The sequence below is a fragment of the Sarcophilus harrisii genome, chromosome 1, assembly GCF_902635505.1.
Source record: "Sarcophilus harrisii chromosome 1, mSarHar1.11, whole genome shotgun sequence".
Taxonomy (NCBI): domain Eukaryota; kingdom Metazoa; phylum Chordata; class Mammalia; order Dasyuromorphia; family Dasyuridae; genus Sarcophilus; species Sarcophilus harrisii.
This window is the reverse complement of record NC_045426.1, coordinates 711296915-711318894: the sequence shown is the minus strand read 5'-3', so window position 1 is coordinate 711318894 and position 21980 is coordinate 711296915. Positions and strand designations below refer to the sequence as shown.

General features: G+C 44.0%; 1 protein-coding gene and 1 pseudogene across 1 annotated transcript; both read right to left on the bottom strand.

Annotated features, from left to right (window-relative positions):
* Positions 1 to 788: 788 nt before the first annotated feature.
* On the bottom strand, positions 789 to 956 carry LOC111719512 (annotated as a pseudogene).
* On the bottom strand, positions 802 to 21777 carry LOC100913232 (zinc finger protein 595-like). Its single transcript, XM_031949016.1, has 5 exons — positions 21697 to 21777; positions 18293 to 18390; positions 15731 to 15857; positions 12106 to 12201; positions 802 to 4820 (listed from the first exon to the last, which is right to left on the bottom strand). Exons 2-5 carry the CDS (start codon positions 18326 to 18328, stop codon positions 4126 to 4128), a joined length of 954 nt encoding a protein of 317 aa, XP_031804876.1. The 5' UTR covers positions 18329 to 18390; positions 21697 to 21777; the 3' UTR covers positions 802 to 4125.
* Positions 21778 to 21980: the final 203 nt, after the last annotated feature.

Genomic DNA, 21980 nt, shown 5'->3' with positions numbered 1-21980 from the left:
ACATAGTAGGCACTTTAATAAGTATTTATAAATTGTCTGATCTCAAAAATAGGATATTCCAGAGCTTTCCTGCAAAACCCATCCTTCTTCTAACCTTCCCCTTTTATATTGCTAACATTATTATTCCCATCTCCAATACATACAAACTCAGGGCCACCCTTGAGTCTTACGTATGTCTCCCTTCTCTCCATTCCCACAGCTACACCCTAGTCTAAGCTATCACCACTTCTAATATTATTTGAAGCCAGGGCTTTAAAAGCTGCCGCAATAACTTCCTAACTGGTCTCCCAGCTTCTCCTCTCTCCAATCTATTTTCCACACAACTGCAGACCAATGCTCCTAAAGCACAATTCTGACCATGTTACTCTTCTGCTCAAGAAGTTCCTTTGCTTCCCTTTTGCTTGTGGGATAAAACGAATTTCTGTTCCTTTACCTATAACAAGCCTAAAAAGGCTTGTTATAGATTACTTGGTTAAACTGCTATACATACTCCCCTCTGCCTTGGAAATGTCCCAACACCAATGATGTGGTGGCCAGCACTTGGAATCTGCTCCAAAGAAGGGACGTTTGTCAAAGTGAGGACCGGTCCCATCTGGATCAGAGACTCTGCACAGAGGACTTAGCCTGAGTTTAATGTGGTCGAGGTTGTGTGGAACCCAGAGTATTTTTCTCTACTTAAGGTACCAGAAATGTTCCCCAGTTCCATTCCTAAATGGAGGGGGACTAGACTGAGTATGAGGCAGGAAATACTCTGACACACAGCTCTACCAAAAAGCAGAGGAGCAGTCAAAGAGTCTTCTGAAGTGAATTCATCAATCAATCAAAAATCCATAATCTATCAATCAACAAGCTTTTATTGAATGTCTTACATTGCCCTCAGATAGATAGTGCATCCCATACTAAACTGATAAGAATAGATACAACACATGATGTTAGCCAAAAGGCCAAGAAATGGTGAATGGGATGTTCATGAGGACCAGCAACTGATGGGAGGGCTTGCTGAGCCCTTTTCAGGGCTACTCATCCACCTGCAGTGTCCACTTGTCACTTAACTCTCACCTGTGGCTCCAAGAAACCATAGCACACACAGTGGCCATACCTGGCCAAGTCATCTCAGCAGACAGGCCATGCCAGGTTGAGGCTAAGGAACGGGCCTCAAACCCGTCAATAAGTTAAGAGATAGGTACTTCAAGACGTTATTCTGCAGAATGGACGGATAAGAACAATTTGTTCCAGTGGCCACGAAAGGGCTGAAGCAGACACTGTGGAGCATTTAGAGACTGGTCAGGCATTGAAGACGCCAAGGTCATCCGCCACATCCCCTTCATCTTGACTTTTGTCTGGCCTTCAATGATTCTGGAAGGTGAGGCTGACGACTGTGCAAGTCTCCCTCACCTAAATCAAATTCACTTGCAAGTTAAGTGATCCCCCTGTGACGTCACTGGCCTTCTTCAAAATGAAGCAGTTGAGTATCTAACCCATTCCAGGCACTGTTCTAGACAGTGGAACTACAAAGACAAAGAATGAGACCATTCCTGCTTTTAAGGAGTTCACACGTTATTGAGTAAGACATTCAGTAAGTATATAATTTATGAAGAATAAAAATGACAATAAATATGATATAAATACAAGCCCATTTGAGGCAGGAGGGCACTAGTCATGAGGGGAATCAGGGAAGATTTCATGTCAGTGGGACTTGAGCTAATCTTGTGGGATTCTCTGAGGCAGAGCTGGGGAACGAGTGCATTCCAGGCATGCGGGTTACCCAGGACAAAAGCACAGAGACAGGAGATGGAGTATTATATGTGAGGAACAGTTTGTCTAGATGGCAGAGTATGGGAGGGAGAACAATATCTGATGAGTCTGAAAAGGTAGTTTGGGGAATGAATATGAAGGCTTCAAAAGCTAAACAGAGGATTTTGTCTTTTATCCTAGAGGCAACAGGAAGCCAAGTGGGGCCCAAGAGTTCTATGTTCAGATCTGTACTTGAGATATCATTTTGGGAACAATGTGGTGTAAGAGGCTAGAGTGGGAAGACGCTTGAGCCAGGGTGACCAACATGGAGACACTATAATAAAAGGAGAGGTGCTGGTGTCTAATGAGGTCATCAGTGGGAAGAAAGATCAGAGTGACAGTTATTGCAGAGGTGGAAATGGCAAAATTTGGCAACCAACTGGGTATGTGGGATAAACAAAAGTGAGGAACTGTAGATACACTGAGGTTACACAGCTGGAAATATGGAAATATGAAGGCACGCAAGAAAGGCTTAACTAATAAAGAAATCTTCTGGGGACAGATAGAATTCTGAACTTGTTCAAAAGATTTAAAACTGGAAGCTTAGAGATCAGTCAGTCCAGTGATTGTCAAAGTGTGGACCAGAGAGTCCTGGGGGTCTCTGAAATCCCTTCAGAGGGTCTATAAATTTAACATTTGTTTTTATTTCTAATATGGTAAATATCTATAAATATAACTACATAAAAACTCTTTGCACAGATTCAGAATCATTTTTAGTAGTATCTTTATACTACAATATATATGATACTTTATAAAGATAGTGAGAGCAAACATTTGAGAACCACTGGTCTAGTCCAATCCCTTTATTTCAGAGATGAGGAAACTCAGCTCAGAGAGAATCCTTTCCATTTGTAAGCCTATCTATGACCCTAGGTCACAAGTAGAAGAACTAGAACATGAACCCGGCTGATTAGAATCCTTTATAAGAAACACATTCATGAGAGGCAGCATAGTTTACTGGGGTAATTGGGCTGGGAGTTGGGAAAACCTAGGTTTCAGTCTTGCCTCTGACAATATGTGATGAGAAGAATGACAGAAACAGAGAAAAGATTTAAGAGGGATCGTCTTGAGGAAAAAGAGAATAAGTTGTCTTTTAGACAGGTTGAGTCTGTGATGTCTCATGAAATGTCCACTTGGTGATTCAAACTTAGAGCTCCAGGGCAGGAGATGGAGTTCTGTGGATTATCTGAACAGAGATGACAATTAAACTCATGGGGGCCCATTATGTTACCAAGAGGATGGAGAGAGACCAGAAGCCTTAGAGAGAGGCTAAGAGAACGGATACCAAAAGGTAGTCATACAGGAAAAATAAGAAAGTTGCTATGAAATCCCAGAGAGGGGGAATGTATGCAGGAGAACAGGGTGGTTAAGAGTACCAAATTCAGCAGACAAATCAAGAAGCATGAAATCAGAGAAAGGACCATTAGATGTAGCCATTTAGATATCACTGGTAACTATGAAGGCAATGGTTTCAGTTGAATAAAATGGTCAGACATCATACAACAAAGGGTTCGGGGCTGAATGAGAGGAAAGGAAGTAGAGGGAGTAAATATAGTTTTTCCCTCTAAATTTGGATGAGGAAGGTTTTTTATAGACTTAGGCATCTTTGAAAACAGTAAGAAGAAATCTATAATAGATTGAATATGGACTGGAGGAATCATTGCTTTTTCATTCTGCTGAAGACAAGAGGGATTGAATCAATTGCATATTTAAGGCATTCTTGCCACTGCAAGGAGAAGAAACTGTAGAAAAGCAGGAAGTGTCAAGATGTTTGAGATAAAGAGACTACATTGAATAGCCTCAACTTTCTCAGTAAAATAAGAAATGAGATTCTCAGGTGAGAGTATGAGGGCTAAGATATATAGAAGGCTTGAGAGAAAAAAGTTTGAAAGAGTTTCTATGGGGAAGGAAAAATAACGGGATCCCTTATTTCAGTGAAGGCCAGCTGAGAATAGATAACAAGCTTTCTAAAATGAATTTTCTTATATACAGTAAATCTTGACCTGGGATAAAAGGACTTCCACATTCATTATATTCATAAGGTTTCTTTGTGGTCCATGTTCCTTACATTCTACAAATATCTGTCCAGGATTAACTCTGCTTTAAAATTAGGACTTTCCTGCCAGAATGCCTTTTCATATTTATTACATTCATGATTTCTCTCCCACATGATTTGTCTAATGTTGAGGAAGCTGTGAGGGTCTAGCAGGAGGCCTTTTCACATTCAGAAGGTTTCTCCCCCGTGTGAAATGTTTGATGTTGAGGAAGCTGATTGTCCCACATTCACTACATTTATAAGGCTTCTCCTCAGTATAAACTCTCTGATGCTGACTAAGTTGTAGGCTCCTGGGATGCATTCCCACAATCATTACATTCAAAAGACTTTTCTCGATAATGAATTGTCTGATGCCGAATAAGTCCTGTCCACCAGCGAAAGGCCTTCCCACATTCATTACATTCATAAGGTTTCTCTCCAGTATGGATTTTTTGATGTTCAGTAAGTGTTGACTTACTATGGAAAGCCTTCCCACATTCATTACATTTATGAGGTTTCTCTCCAGAATGAATTGTCTGATGACGAGTAAGACCTGGCCTCCAGCGAAAGGCCTTCCCACATTCCTTACATTTATAAGGTTTCTCCCCAGTATGAATATTCTGATGTTCAGTAAGTCCTGTCTTCCGATGAAAGGCCTTCCCACATTCATTACATTCATATGGTTTCTCTCCTGTGTGGATTCTCTGATGTCGGATAAGTTCTGTACTCCGGCGAAATGCCTTCCCACATTCGTTACATTCATATGGCTTCTCTCCAGTATGAGTGTTCTGATGCTCAGTGAGTCCTGTACTCCGATGAAAGGCCTTCCCACACTCATTACATTCATAAGGCTTCTCTTCAGTATGAATAATCTCATGTCGAGTAAGGTCAACGCTCCGGCGAAAGGCTTTCCCACATTCATTACATTCATACGGTTTTTCTTCACTCCTCTGTTTCCTCCTTAATTTGGTATCACATTTCCAGGCTTCTCCTATTTTCAAGACACAAGGAGTTATAAATCTTTCCTGGGCTGATTCTCCCAAAGGAATGCCCAGTTTGGGAGATGATCTCTTGGTGTAAAGCAGTCTCCCAATTTGAAATAAATTTTAAAAAAATATCAATATCTCCTATTTCCCTGAATTGTAAATTAATGTAAATTTTCTACGTCTCCTTAAAAAAAAAAAAATGGTCAAACTTTAAAATATAGGAAAAATATTAAGACCACCTTGTGTTTATATATTCATTTGTAGATTATTCAAGGGTTTCACACTGATACACAAAGCAATCTTATTAACTCTGACCTGTGGCTCCCAGAAGCTGTAGCATGTATAGCGGCCAGGTTGAGAACAAAGGTTCTCAAACCTGCAATGAGATAGGAGGGTGTCTACCCCAAGCATGGAAAGACTTCCCTTGGTGGAATGGGTGAATGACAACAATTTGTTCCAACAGCCATAAAGGCAGGTGAACCAGGCTTAGGGCTTGGTTAGACATCAAAGAAACCAAGGTCACCTGCTGCATCTTGAGTCATCACCAATTGTCCCGATTCTGTCCTGCCACTGGGCAGTGGCAGCTTTAGAAGGGAGAGTGAAGCGGATGATTTTGTGCAGTCCTGCCTCACTTAAATCCAAATTATGCACGGATAAAAAGACATTACCAGTTGGTAGGCAAATCAGTTAATATATGTTCCAGAAATTATTTTTGAAGTGGTGCTTGCTGTCTCTTTAGGAAAAGATACAGGGAACACATACCTCTATGAATTTATTTCACTTTATAAATATAAATATATCTAGACTGCTAGAATTGGAGAATAGTACACATATTGTTTATCTCTATTTTCGTAACATCATGTCAGTGGAATAAAAATGGAAAAATTACCCAAATTAATTTTTTAGTTTTAATATGCAAATGAAAATTGGAATTTGCTTTTTCCTGAAGCAAATAAAAAAGACATAATAAATAAATAAAATTATATATAAAATAATATAATAAATAAAAAGATAATAGAAAACAATAAAAACATAATTATTTTACCCATTTCTGATAAAACAAAATTTATGTGGGAAAAAAACCCAAAAATATCAAGTAGAACCATAGAATAAAAAAGGAAAAACAGACCAACATTTACCAGATCTTACTCTATACTATAAAACAAAGTGTGGGATATGTATATATGTATATATGTATATAATATATATATGTGTGTGTGTGTATGTGTATATATATATATGTTTTATTGGACACACATATGTACACATATGAAATAGAATAATCTAGATAGAAATGAAAGGCATAAAATATAATACCCTTTGACAAGTATGAGCTTATATATCTCAGACTAGAGAAATTATTCAATAAAATTTTGAGGGAAACTACATCATAATATCAGGATTAATAGCAGTAGATTCAAATTTTAAGCTTTAAAATAAATCCCTAAGCAATCAATGATCAAAATTTTTTAAAGAACTGAATTATAACAAACAAAATAGCATATTGCAATTATGGAGAACAATAAATAGAAATTAATTATAAGAGACAATAGTTGCACAATAAAAACTGATGCTTTCATTGGTGAGTGGAAGAAAAAAATTGGTATATGAATTAAAACAGAGTTTAACTAATTTCAAACCAAAGTATATTCATCTTGGTTTGAACACAACTGCTATCATTTGCTAAGAAAACAGAAATCATAATAATGCTTACTTGTGAAAAACTCCCTATATCCTATATCCTGTTTGGACAGATGTTTCTGTCTACAGTTAATTGCCTATCCTACATATCTTTGATAAATTGTTCTAATTGTGTCATATATCACCTATATCCTGCTTTTAATTGTCTGCACCATATATTACACCTATATCCTGTTTTGCTTGTCCGCATCATTTATATTATTGATAAATTAGGCTTTAGTTGTCCATGTATCGCTTTCTAGCCTGTTAATGTAGATATTTCTTAACTATGGGTTTTTCTGCATATCCACTCATTCCTCTACCTCATTAATGTGGACAACCAGAAAAAGGGAATACTTCCTTGCATTTTGTTGCTTTTCTGTATAAAAGAAATTCTACAAGAAAAATAAGATGTGTTTGTACTTGGAGATTTCTCTTTCTGGGTGTCTCCTAAGCACTGCAAAAAAAAAAAAGAAATCTGTTGCCTAGTAACTATGTCTTAGAATTTTTCTTTCTGGTGACACATCAGGATATAATGGAGTATTGCAAGGAAGCAAAAATATGAAGAGTTCAGGAAACCTGGGCAGATCCTTATGAACGAATACCAAAAGGAATACACAGAATGTTATATCTCTGATGACAACAAAGCAGATTGCTAATCTAAAAATGGACTCTAAGAAAACAATGAAGGCTCCAAAATTCAAATGGTCAAACATGAGTCCTCTTTCATGGCAAAAGGGTCAGGGGCTTCTGGGATAGCCAGCATGTATATCCACTGTCACATATGATTCAATATATTAGAATTTTTGCTGTATAACTATTGTTGTTTTGTCAAAGGAAGTGTTCAGTGGGGTGAGATGACTGGGATGTAAAAACAGAAGGCATCACAAACAAGAGTAATTGTAAAAAACAAACAAACAAACAAACAAACAAAAAACTTAATGCAATCCCATGACCCATTTGGGGAAATGGTCTATGATTGTGAAGGAATATTATTGTGCCATAAGAAATGATGACCAGGTTGGTTTCAGAAAAATCTGGAAAGACTTAAATAATACAAAGTGAAATGAGCAAAACCAGAACATAGTAATGACAATACTGTAATGATGATCAACTGTGAAACATTCAGTTGCTCTATTCAATGAAGTGATGCAGGACAATTTCAAAGGATTCATGATAAAAAATTCTATTCACCTCCAGAGACAGAATTCATGAACTCTGAATACAAATTGAATCAAGATTTTTTTCACTTTATTTTTCTTGCTTTTCTTTGTGGCATGACTAAAATGGAGATATGTTTTGTATGACTTTGCATGCATAATAAGTTTTCAGATTGTCTTCTTGGTGGGTTGAAGAAGGACTGGAAGAAGGGAAATAATTTGGAACTGAAAAGAAAAAATTTAAAAATAATAATAATAAAATAGAAGAGCAAGTGAAGCATCCCAGGGAAAAAAGAATCAGGAAACAAAATCTTTCTAACTTTTTTTATTGAAAAACTGAAAAAAAACATCTAAAAGAAACTGGCATAATTTTGGGATTTATAGCTGCCCAAAAGATAAATGATAAATGTTTTAAGAATATAGTTATTTCTCAGAAAATCACAAATTGTAGAAAAGCTCATGTAAAAACTATTCCAACTTCTTAATAATCAGAGAAATGCAGATGGCAACAACTGATACCATTTGCCCTTTTTAAAATTAACCAAGAGAGGTTTTTTTTTAAAAGAAACGATAAAATTTAATGAGGGTAACTTTGCAGAAACACAGCCGAGGAGTTGGGACTGGGAGCCAGCTTTCTGGCAGATAGGAAGGCCGTAGGCTCACTATGTTGGTACCTGACTTAATGCTGATGCTTAATCCTCCAGCTCAGAATTCTCGAGTTCAGTCTCTTCAGCTGCAGTACTGCAGGCACACATACCACACTGACAATATTTTTAGTTTTAATAACTAAAGGATGGAATAAGGTCAATGTCCAGTGACTGCCTCGTGGTCAGATATGTACATATTCTTCTCATTCATATATGTACATACACCTTCTCATATATGTACAATTCACAGGGCTTCCCAATTATCATTTAAGAAAAAAAAAAAAATGAGGGAAGATTACACGAGTAATATAGAGTGAAGAAATCATAAGTAGAAGATATAAAATAAAAAGGTGATTCCACAAATTATATATGCTAAAAAAAATACACTATAGAAAAGGATCAGCTGTGACCATGGAAACTAACAGGTTGTTCATGTTATGTTAATTTGTTAAATTTATTACAGAAAGTATTGGAGACAAAATAGACTGGATTACAAAGAAATTATGTAAAACAAATTATAGATCACTACCACACACACATTCACACTCACAGACACACATAATTAAAAGAAAAAGAAAAATGACAGACTAGAGGAAACTATGAATGCACACATTTGTATTGGCAGACAAAATGAATCACATCAATATATCCAGGACCAGACATTTCCCTGGGATGGGGAATCCCTCTCTAAATGAAATGCCCAACTTGTGGCTACCTTCTAGTCTCAGACTCAGGGTGGGAGAACTTCTTGCTCTTTGTCACACAGCCAGCAATATTTAATGGCAGGATGTATATGGAATGGTTAAATATTTGAGAAAAAACTTTAAATCCAAGTTCACAATAAGCAGGAACAAATTTTTCTTTTAAGAGCTTTACTGATCTAAAAGGCCTGGAGAGACTGACATGAACTGATGCTGAGTGAAATGAGCAGGACCAGGAGATAATTATATACTTCAACAACAATACTGTATGATGACCAGTTCTGATGGACGTGGCCATCCTCAGCAATGAGATGGACCAAATCAGTTCCAATAGAGCAGGAATGAACTGAACCAGCTACATACACCCAGCGAAAGAACTCTGGGAGGTGACTATGAAGCGTTACATAGAATTCCCAATCCCTATATTTTTGCTCACCTTCATGTTTGATTTCCTTCACAGGCTAATTGTACACTATTTCAGAGTCCAATTCTTTTTGTACAGCAAAATAACTATAAGGACATGTATGCTTATATTGTATTTAACTTATACTTTAACATATTTAATATGTATTGGTCAACCTGCCATTGGGGGGAAGGGATTGGGGGGAAGCAGGGGAAGAATTGCAACAAAAGGTTTGGCAATTGTCAATGCTATAAAATTACCCATGCATATGTCTTGTAAATAAAAAGCTATTAAAAAAAAAAAGAGCTTTACTGATGTGACAATTCATTTCTGAATATAACCCTCTTCATCTCTCTCCCTAGGGAAGCTTCCTTTGTAACAAAAATTTTCAAAATCCCACCGCAAACAACTTTCAAAAAAGGAAAGATTTTTAATGATTTGAAAAACTGCTCAGTCTCAATCATCATCAAAGAGATGTCAATTAAAACACCTCTAAGGCCTCCCCACTCCCTTTAAAGTGACAAAAGTTATTAAGAGCAATCAGCTGTGAGGGACATGAGGAGACAGACCGGCTAGAACGCTTGCTTCTGGTGTCTTTTGGAGAGCAATATGGTGGCGTCCAGGAAAATGACAAAACCTTCTGGGCTTTTTTGGCCACATCAAATACAAATCAACAAAAAAGAGCCATCTATACAAAGAATTTCACAGCAGTGTTACTGTCGCTGAGAAAAACCAGAAGCAATCTAAATGTACAATACAGAAACTGTGGCTCCTTGTGACATGGTTCACAGGATACGTCAAGAGAATATGAAGAAATCCCGAAGCTCTTGTCACAGAAGAAGGCAAAGCGAAAGAATCCAGGAAGAAGAGACCAGCCAGCCACATAAGAGGAAGCGGGAGCGGGATGACCAGGACTGGCTGGGAGACTGCCTGAAGAGCTGTTACTAGCCACCTGCAGATCCTAGGCCTTTCCACCTGCCCCGCTGCGCCACCCCCAGAGGCTCTCTCCCATGAAAAGTGAGTCCCTCACTCTTTCGGCTACACCCCCAGCACTTAAACCTGAGGGAGTACTCAGCGGAGTCTTCCTGTATCCCTTCACCTTGCCCTGTGAGCACTCCCCCCAGTCAGACTCAATCCAGGAGTGCTCCAACCATCTGCATCCTCTCCCTACACGGGTGCTGAGGGAAGCCAATGGCTTCTTCTTGGCCCCTCTCTTCCCCCCCAACCAGCCTCAGCTGTCACTTTCTTGAGGTAATCTTGGTCTTCCCTAATCGGCTCCATGACGCACTTTCTAGGGCTGGTATTCCAAAGCTTTTTCTTCTCCTCAAGCCTCCCCCATTGCAAGGCCGTTCCCAAGGAACTCCCTGGAATCCCCTACTTTAGTGCCTAAAGAGGAGGCCCTTCTCTTCAAGGCCTCCTTCTCTATTTCAACCCTCAATCCCAGCCCCCGATGACTCAGGGGAGAGGACTCGCAAAGGGTACATTCCCCCCCTTAACATAAACACTTCCTATCCACGAGCTCATTCCCCACTGTCCCCAGAGCCTATAAACACACCCAGGCCTCCCCGTGCTTAAAAAATCCTCACTTATTTTACAATGCCACCATACTGTCTTCATGAAGCTTTCCAAGTTCTTAGTGCTCTCTCCCAAACTGCCTTCTTGATGGCTGTTTACAATAATTAGCACTTAGAGAAAACCTCAAAGTTTGCAAAGCACCTCACCAATATTATCTCATTCAGTCCATAGAACGGCCCTGGGAGGAAGGCACTATCATTATTCCCATTTCACAGATGAGGGAACTGAGGCCCAGAGAGGTTGCACAACTTGCTCAGTCATGCTGCTGGTGAGAGCCTGGGCCAGACCTGAACTTTGAGCTTCCTCAGCCCAGGACTGTGTGTGTGTGTTTATGTGTATATTTGTGAGTGTGCATGTGCATGAGTGTAGCTGCTGAGAGCCTGGGGCAAGACCTGAACTCGGAGCCTGCTAAGCCCCGGCTCCTGGCCGCGCTCTCCTACCCTGCGCCAGCTCCAGAAGGAAGAGAGGACTCCCTTTTTACTCTGGGTCTTGGTCCTCAGCACCGGCCCAGACCCTTGTGTTGGCTGGCTGACTCCAGGAGCAGAGATCACCGCTGAGGGGTCAGAGGCCGTGACTCCTGAAGTCCTCCTAAGGCCCGGAGCCTTTCATTATAAGGTGGCTTTAAGGAGCCCTACTCAAGTGGCCCATTAGGGTGGGGAAGGGGGGGGAGAAGGGGAGGAAGAACCCAGAATGCTTGAGTCACGGTGGATGGGCTGCAGGGGGGCCGCTACCCTTGCTGAGGGCGCTGCTTTCTTGCCTGTGGGGAGCAGGTGAAGGGAAGGACGTCCCAACAGGATAGCCGGGGGACCTATGGAGTCATTAACAGAGGACTGGCCGTGCAGGGTGTGCCCTGAATGACTGAGAGACCTTGGGTTCCGATCCCGCCTCCATCCCTCAGCAGCTCCCTTTGCTCCTCAGCTGCTCTCTGAGGTCCCCGAGTGCTCCTGCATCAGCTCTACATCTCTGCAGCTGTGGACAAGCAGCCTCGGCTCTCCCTGCTGAAGGCCCCGCTGCCCTTGAGGAGGTAGAACCCCTAAAACAGAGGGTACAAAAGTCCTGCCCCCCCCAGGACACATGGGGCTGCTGCGTGTAAGAACTTCTCTGCCTGGTTCTCAGCCACTCACCTGGACAGGGGCCGCTCAGGGCGTCTCCCTCAGGCCCCCAAGGGGGTTCTCCTCGTTCCAACTGGGAGATCACGTCTTCTTTGGAAACCGCAAGCCCTGCTCATTGGGAAGGGGAAAGGGCTGGGGTGAGAAAGCTGTGTCAACATTCAGTCATTATTAATTTTTTCACAATTCTTTTTTTTAATTGAAATTTTTTATTTTCAAAACATATGCAAGAATAATTTTTCAGCACTGACCTTTGAAAAACCTTGTTTTCCAATTTTCCTCCCCCTTACCCCACTCCCTCCCCTAGGTGGCAGGTAATGCAATATAAGTTAAACATGGTAAAAATATATGTTAAAGCCAAAATAGGCATATGTATTTATACAATTATTTTGCTGCACAAGAAAACTCGGATCATAAAGGAAAAAAATGAGAAAGACAAAAAAATTCAAGCAAACCACAACCAATTAGCATGAAAGTTCATGTCAGTCTCTCCAGGCCTCTTAAATCATCCCAGTGGTCTGCCCTCAGAGAGTTGCCACAAACATTCTTGCATATATGGGTCCCTTTCCCTCCTTTAAGATCTCTTTGGAGTACAGGCCCAGTAAAAACATGGCTGGGTTAAAGGTTATGTACACTTTGATAACTTTTTGAGCATAGTTCTAAGTTGCTCTCCAGAATGGCTGGATCTGTTCACGACTCCAACAATGTATTAGTGTTCAATTCTCCCACATCCCCTCCAACATTTGTCACTATCTTTTCCTGTCATTTTAGCCAATCTGAGAGGTGTGAGGTGGTACCTCAGAGTTGTCTTAATTTGCATCTCTCTGATCAATAGTGATTTAGAGCACCTTCTCATGTGACTAGAAATAGTTTCAATTTCTTCATCTGAGAATTGTCTGTTCATATCCTTTGACCATTTATCAATTAGAGAATGACTTGATTTCTTATAAATTAGAGTCAATTCTCTCTATATTTTGGAAATGAGGCCTTTATCAGAACCTTTGACTGTAAAAATATTTTCCCAGTTTATTGCTTCCCTTCTAATCTTGTCTGCATTAGTTTTGTTTGTACAAAACCTTTTTAACTAAATATAATTAAAATTTTTTATTTTGTGTTCAATAATGATCTTCAGTTTTCTTTGGTCACAAATTCCTTCTATTAAATTTTTTTATATTTTAAATGGCATCATTATATATTCTACAAGTCACATCTACTGGTGCAATAAAGAAATGGGCACATGCACAAATTATGAGAAGAAAAAAAGGGAAAAGAAGCAATTAGATGTTTAAAAAAAATTCCCATACATGCAAAAATGTTTGTAGCAGCCTTTTTTGTGGCGGCAAGGAACTGGAAACTGAGTGGATGCCCATCAATTAGAGAATGGGTGAATGAATTATGGTATGTGAATATTATAGAATATTATTGTTCTATAAAAAATGACCAGGAGGATGATTTCAGAGAGGCCTGGAGAGACTTACAGGAACCAATGCTGAGGGCAGTGAGCAGGACCAAGAGAACAATGTATATGTAATAACAAGATTATATGATGATCAACTGTGATGGCCGTGGCTCTTTTCAACAATGAGATGATCCAGGTCACAATAGACACAAAATGGTGACGGTCATTTGCATCCAGAGAAGACTATGGGAACTAAATGTGGATCACAATATAGTATTTTCACCTTTGTTGTTGTTGTTTGTTTGTTTGCTTGGTTTTTTTCTTGTGTTTTTTTTTAATCTGATTTTTCTTGCACAGCATGATGAATATGGAAATATGTTTAGAAGAACTGTACATGTTTAACCTATATTGGATTGCCTGTTGTCGAGGGAAGGAGGAGAGGAAGGAAGATTAGGAACACAAAATTTTGCAAAGGTGAATGTTGAAAACTATCTTTGCATGTATTTGGAAAAATAAAATATTATTTTAAAAAATGACAGATTATAGATAACAAACATACCAAACTATGCATACTGTTTTATAAAGGAGTTTGGCACCTGGCACGGGGATCAGATTGTTTTGTGAGCTTGTGCACACAGATCACACACACACACTATACACACACACACACACACACACACACACCCCAAGGGCAGCCCCCCCCCATTTGGGAGGCCAGCTCTGCTTGCCACCCCCAGCTGTGGGCCCCTTTCCCTTGGAAGGGGGAGACCTCGGCAGGGTGAGAACCATGGGTACTGCCCAGCCGGCAGGCACAGCAGGAAGGTGACCCAGCTGCATGCCCATCCATACCTTTTCTAGAACATGGTTTAAAGGGGCACTTGGCAGTCGCCTTGCCAGTTGGGACGCCAGTGTCTACCAGAGGCCTTTTTGGCCTGACCACCCTCAGCAGCACCCATGGATGTGGGGGCTGGCCCATAGGTCGTCTTGATCCTCACTCAGTTTGCCCAGCTGTTGCCCATTTCCAAAGAGGGAAGGAAGACAGAGGGAAGGCCATCTGCCTTGTTTCCAACTCCTCTGCTCTCCTTCTCCAGGGGCACCTTTGTTTCATGCAAGGAGTCCCCCAATCAGACTGGTTTGTGGTGGTTGTGGGTGGTCATCCCTTCTCCCAGAGGACCACTGGCTCAGGATGGTAGGTCTTGATGGAGTGGATTGGATTTAAATGATGGAAGGACCAAACAAGGGCTTTTTTAGGCAGAAGGGAATGAACCAGTAGAGGGGGGAGACTGAAGAGAAGGGAAAGAGCGGGGATGACGGGGAGAGGGGCCCAGTCTGGCAGAGGAAGAGGGAGGGAATGGCGGCCTTGACACAAGCTTGGGTGTCTGTGTGTACACGCAAGGCTGGAGGAAAGGCCGTGACCAGCCTCTGTGCTGGGGGACACAGCATCATCATGGGAAAGACCATGAGTCCTGTCTGGGGCACGGGGAGGCGAGGGCCCCTCTGGGGACCACCTGGAAGCCTCGCCATGGTCCCAGCCTGAGGAGGACTGGGGGGAAAGTCTCAGACTGGCCCTTTTGTGATTACAGAGCTCTGTCCCGTGCTTCTGTGCCTCCGTCCTCCCCAAGGGCCCTTCCACCTCCAGGCACACACACAAGTGTGCAAACTCTCTTTTCTCTCATAAACACACACACATGCAGGCACACGGAAACCCCTGCCCACAGACACACTTTCAGGAGTGCAAGAGTTCAGTCTGAATCCCTTCTCTCTTGGGAGAACTTGGGGATCCCAAAGAAGTCCGGAGGGAGCTGTTGTGGACCCCCGAAGTCCGCTCTGGGGCGTGGAGAGGAGTCTATCTGGCCCATCATGCCCAGAGCAAGGCAAGAAGAGCCTCAGGGGCCACAGGAAGGGCCAGGAGACCCAAACTCAAGTTCTGCCTTACATCCTTCTGGCTGTGAGACCCTGAGTGGGCCATTTAACTCCTGCCACAGTTTCCTTAATTGTAACATGGTTAGTGATAGCCCCTCCTTCACAGGGCTGTAGTGAGGACCAAGATGATGCTATTTTATATAAACACTGGCTATTATTGCAGTTGTGCTGCCAGCCCGAGGGTACAGACTCAGGCCCTTAAATGAGAAGGCACAGAAGCACCTGGATGATGGGCCACCCAAGGATAATCCCTCCCCAGTGATGGCTGCTCAGCACTCAGGAGCCCCTCCAGCTCCAAGTTCTGGGGCCCATCCTTACCCAGGCACACCAGGTTCCGGTAGTTCTCCAGCATCACGTCCCGGTACAGCTCCTTCTGGGAGGGGTGCAAGCTCCTCCATTCCTCCCGGGTGAAGTCCACCGCCACATCTCTCAACGTCAGTGATTCCTGAAACACCAAATCCACTAATGAGCAGATGAACTCCCGGAGCGAGCTGGGGGGAGCAGGGAGTGAGGTTCCCAGGCTTCCACACAATCCAAGGCAGGGATGGATGGCTTGTTCTGAAGCACGGAATAAAACAATGACAGCCCAGCTTTGTGCCACCAAAGCCACCAAGAACCCTGTGTCAGAATTCATGAGAGCAGCCCCTCCGGGCCAGCCTGAAGGCTCCAAAAGAGACCCCCGGAGGGAGAGGCAAGACCAAGTCCAAGGCTAACAAAATGCCCCCAAGATCTCTCCAAAGACACGGTGACCGTTGTCAAGGCCAGCCCCTGACTGGGAAATGGCTGAACATTCATGTTGCACGAATGTAAGTGAATAGCACAGGACCACAAGGACCTGAGAAATTCGTGAAAGATCACGAAGAGGGACTCCAGGACTTCTGTTGCTGTCCGGTCCTTGGCAAGGCACTGCACTGGTTTGCCATTTCTTTCCCCAATGGATTAAAGCAAACAGAGCTTCAATGACTCGCCCAAATTCACGCACTAGTTAAGTATCTAAGGTCAGATTTGAACCCAGCTCACCCTGCCTCTGTGCGCAGGGTTCTATCTGCTGAGCCACCTAGAAGGCAAGTGTGAATGCTGCCAAAATGTCCAAAAAGGAAATAGAATTGATTCTACAAATTATAAGCCAAAGAATCTGACTTTGGCAAAATAAAATTTTTATATTCTTATTGTGTGGTTCAGAAATGGTGAGGGGTCACCATTTAATAAAAAAGCTGGAGAGATCTCTAGAAGCAAAGCAAAGTTTATTAGGAGAAGGGTGTCCCACCCATGGAACAGACAATGGAAGGGAGGGAGCACCTCCTGGGGGCAGGGTTAACATTTTTAATCTCTAACGAAAATACCCCCTCCCACCACTGACCCTCATCCTCATTGGCTGAGGGTCTCACATTCTAAACGAGGGAACTACCCAAGAAATTGAACTTGACCAATAAGTACATAGTTGCCCATATCTGGTTGAAATAGGGAGAAAATGATGTCATGGGAGGCCTTACTTGATTTTCACAACTGTCTTGAAAGATCTAACCTCATCTCGTTCATTATGTAATAAAATATCATTAAAGAAGTGAGTGAGCACCTGAGAACAGGAAAGGGGGTCTCAGGGAGAGATCAATAATAAACAGAAAGGTCCCTATCTACTAATATTCATACTAGACCTTTGGGTGGTGACCAAGGGCTGGAAACAAGGGGAGGCCCATCAGTTGGGGAGGGACTGTTTAGTCACAGCGATGCATGAATGTGATGAAATATCACGTAATGATCATGAAGACACCACAGAATCTGGAAAGTCTTAGGGAAACTATAAAGCAGACCGAACCAACAATGCAGCATTTACTACACATAACAGGTATGACATACAAAGATGCAAACAAAAAGGACGTGAAAAAAATAAAAACTGGATGCTTTAAAGCTGAAAGGACCAAAGATGGCCCCAAAACCAAGAAATGAGAGGACGCCTCCTTCCTTTCTTTGCAGAGGCAGAGGACTTCTCTGTCTCCCTGTGGTGTAAAAGTGACTTTAGGTTCCTACACCAGCAGGACCCAAGATCTCTCAGGTTTTACCATGCTAGCATGAGTTTGGGATAGTGCTGCCAAAGACCTCTGAGAAGTGATTCTGAGAACAGATCAAGGGCAGTAAAGGAAAGGCTCAGCTCCTCTAGCCTGGCCTGGCAATGATGACTTCTTTGGCCATGGGAACCCATGAACCCCAGTCCCACGCAGCTCCCACCCAATACTGCTGTGGTTGTATTCTCTAGCTGTAAATAAGGGTGCAGGCTTTAGTTCTTTTAGTTCTTGTCTGCTAAAGAACCTGGCACACAGAACTGCTTCTGGTATATATTTCTCACGGCAAGACCAGATGATAAGGGATGAACCTCTCCTTACTGCCTTTGCTTTGTTCTCAGAATTAATTCTCAGAGGCCTTTTGCCAGTTCCTCTAACACAGAAGAGCAGCCTGAATTCTCTGTATGTGTTCAGTGTTTAGATTTGTATCTCCAGGGCCTGGTATACAGCAGGCATTTCACATATGCTTGTTGGCTGACTGGACTGAACACAGTGCTCTAGCTGGATATGAGAGAAGGCCCTAAAGAGAGCTTCGCCACAGCCCTAAGCTTTAGACACTTTTATGTCTAATAGTAAGACTCACATGCGCCCCATTTGGGGCTGGCGAAGCACTCGTGCCATCTTGGTCTCACTGGGCCAGGAACACGCACTGAACCAGAATCAGAAGCCACCAGCTGAGTATCCTTGGCCCTGCACTTTCCCCTCTCAAGGGGATGAGCCAGATCATCTCAGAGCCCTCTGCACTCGACCTCTCCAACAGCCAGTTAGAAGAAGCGGGAAACTATGTCCGCATTTCAGAAAAGACAAGGCTTTCACTCACCGTAGTGTCTCTGGATGTCAAGAGGCTGGTGACCATTTCTTTCTCCGAGGTGGTCTCCACTGCTGGGGCCAGGCGGAGACCTCAAAAGGCAGAGCCAGCTGGGGAAGAGAAAGGAATCGTGAGGGGGACGTTCCCCTGCCAATGGCTCTCAGAACACGGCTCCTGCCCCTCCGTAGGGTGGGTATGCCATGGAATTCACGGGACAATTCCAGTATTTGGCCAAGGTTTGGCGTGTGCCCAGGCCTGGAGGGGCCAAAGTAAACCAGACTTGTCTTTAAGAGGCCAGAAATAACAGGAATGGGGGGGGGGGGGCCACCAAAGAGCAAACCTGGGCCAGGCTCAGAAGAAATCGCCTCACTTCCTAACTGCAGAATGGGCTGCGGTGCCGAAGGTCTTAAATGAAGGGACTGGCGACTACTCGTAGGGATGGGGTGGGGGGAGGCTTACTTGGAGATGGGTTGCTCAGGCCCCTTCCAGTTCTGAAGTTCCGTGAAGGGGTTTATACTCTACAGCAAGAATCCAGCATGTGCCAGAGAAATACAGGCAGTGCAGCTGAGAGAGGCTGTCCAGGAGACATCTTAAACTCATTATGTACAAAAATGAACCCCGTTTTCCCAACTCTCTCAATCCTAGTGCCTTCCCACTTTTAACCGCTTCCTCCTCAGCCTGCAGACAGCTTGCTTGATATATATTTGTATGCATGTCTCCCCCATTACATTGTGAGCTGTTTAAGGGCAGGGATTCTCTTTTGCCCTTTTTTTTTTTTTTTTTTTTTTGTATTCCTAGAACTTAGCATAGGTCTGTCAAATAGGAGGCACTTAATGTTTATGCACTGAAGAACTGCAAGAAAGATGCACCAACAATTGGAAATACCCGTAAAAGTCTCCTGCAGAAAGTAGGATTTGAGGCAAATCTTAAAGGAAGCCAGGAGGCTGAATTGACAAAGGAAAACATTTCAAGAATCAGGAATCAGCAATAAAAAGGCTCAAGGAAGGGAAATGGAGGGTCTCGTGGAAGGAACCACAAGAAAGCTGCAATAGCCAGATCAGAGTAGGTGTAGAGGAATAAAGTGCAAGAAAATTGGAAAGACAAGACATAGGAAGGGACCAAGTTGTGGAAGACCTTTAAACAAAGACTTCCTATTTGATCTTAATGTTAAGAGGGAGCTGCTGAAGTTTCTTGAGTAAAAGAGGGGCATATGCTTCACATAATGTAAGGACACTTAGAGGAAAGAGAATGACTGTACACAGGATAACAAGAGAAAGCAGATGGAATGCCAAGTTCAGGGAAAGTTTTCAATCAATTTCATGAATAAACGAGTAAATGAAGGGACCATTGTGGTTCAATTGTTTCGTTCTTTGTGGCCCATTTGAGTTTTTCTTGGCAGAGGTACTGGAGTGGTCTACCCTTTCCTCCTCTGGCTCACTCTATAGATGAGGAAACTGAGGTAAACAAGGTAAAGTGACTTGCCCAGGGGCCACACAGCTAGGAAATGTCTGAGGCTGGGTTTGAACTCAGGTTTTTCTGACTCAAGGCCCGGCATTCTTTCCACTGTGGCACCACCTAGGTGCCCTGGATGAAGGGAAGCAGTGGGAGCGTAATCATAGAGGGACTGCAATGCCAGGTCCTGCAGCAACAGAAGGTTTTCAAGGTGGACTATGAAAGGTTCTAATCTCCCTCTTAGGTTGCTGAGTGAGCAGAAAGAAGGAAGCCGTGAAAGGTGCCATGAAGGTACAAGAGACCAGAGCTCATCAGCTCTGGGGAGATGAGAAAGATGGAAGACTCTCGTCTGATTAGGAGATGAACTTGAACATGCTTCCCCAGGCGGATGGTAGTACCCTCAGCAAAATCGATATTTCCTGGGAAATGGGGAGGAGAAAGAGGATGAGTTCTGTTTTAGACATCCAAAGGAAAGGGGAGAATGGAGGGAAAGTGGGGTAAAGGGAATGACTGGAAAAAGAAGAGAGAGCCGGGGAAAGCAGCAGCAGGAGGACCAAGGAGGCAGACTGGCAGGCGTCTGAGATGCAGTGGGGAGTGGGAGTGATGGTGGGCTTGGAGTAAAGAGAAGCTGGTGGATGTCCTTGGTTCTGGAAGAGCATCAAAGTGACATGACTATGTTAGCGCCCAGTTAGAACGCGGACAATGGCCGATCAGACCAATACCAGTGCTCAGCCACAGAATGCTCCCACACAAACAGTCCCCATGAACATCTGGGGGCTTCTCTAACTTTGCACATCTCCTGTCTCTTTCCAGCTAGTTCAATTCTGCTTTGCTCACAAAACACAGCACCTTCTCCACTGAGGGCAGCCACGCTGGGTGGTCCTGAGTCAGGGACCCCCGTGTCATACAATCTATTCTAGAATTCCCTCTCAAAGAGGTTAGCTAAAATTGGGGCGCCGAGACCAGGCCCCTGCACAACCAACAATGGATGCTCTCTCTTTTCATACGGATACAGAAAACTCCTCCTCTCTACCTCAGATGCTCCCGTGCTGGGGACCCAGGGGGTCACTTCTGGCCTGGCTTTCTCTCTCCAAAAAGGAGGTAATGACAGCCCCTACGAGACCGGGTGGTTCTGAGGATCACGTGAGACCGCCTTTGCAGGGCGCTTTGCAAACCTCGCACCACAAGTCCCAGGTCTGCGTCTATTAGCATTTACGCTGCGCACGTGTTCATGTCTAAGAGGATCCCCAGAGCCCAAAGCAGGACCTGGCGCATAGTAGGTGCTTAGCAAACACGTGTTGATTATTTGGTCCAACCCGCAGCCCTGCAAGTGTCCTTTTGGGGAAGAATCACGGATTTAGGAGCCTTTGAGGCCCGAGGGGGTGGGGAGGCAGGGATAGGAGTGGAGGGGGCTGGAAGAGCGCGGGGATGGACCAGCAGACGGGCCACAGTGGCAGGAAAGACCCCAGACAGCTGGCTGGTGGGGGAGGGGAAGAAGAGAAAACCTTCCTCCCCCGCCCCTAGGGGGAGACCAGGCTGCCGGGAGGCGGCTGCGGCAGGAGGCTGAGCAGGGGTGCGGGAGGCTGCAGAGCATCCTCTAGCCACAAACCAAGGCCCTCTCACCTAAGGAACAAGCGGGAGAAGGAACGGAGGCGTTTCTGATTGGGTCAAAATCACTCTGCCCGCCCAACGCGTAACAGTCGTCCAATGGCAGAGTCAGCTACGGGAGAAGGCGAGGCCACCCGCTAAGCCCCTTTAAGAGCGACTAAGGATCAGTGCGCACGCGCGCCTCCATCAGCGCTTCCCTAACGAGGGAATAAAGGGACTGGGAAACATGGCGCTCGAGGCCCCGCCCCCGCCCCTCCCTCCACCCCTCCCCTCCCGGCGGCCCCGCCCTCCCGGTGGTCCCGCCCCCTCCCGGCGGCCCCGCCGCCCGCACGGCCCTGCCGCCCGCACGGCCCTACCTTGCTCGCTCTGCTCTCCGGCGGGGTCTCCCCCGGCCCAGAGCTCACGCTGAGCGGAGGCTTGAACGAAGCCAGTGTAAGTGCGATTGGGATGAGAATGGAAATAACTCATTTCCGGTACCAGAGCCTGAGGAGGGCGGAAAGAGATGTCCTGCAGGGACCGCTTTCCTCGTTTGTCTTTCGGGATTTCTGGGAAATGTAGTGCCGGGGCCTTGCGAGGCATGTGCGCATGCCCAGCAGGAGCGGCGTCTCCACGCGTCCACTTCCCCCAGCTGGATGTTGCG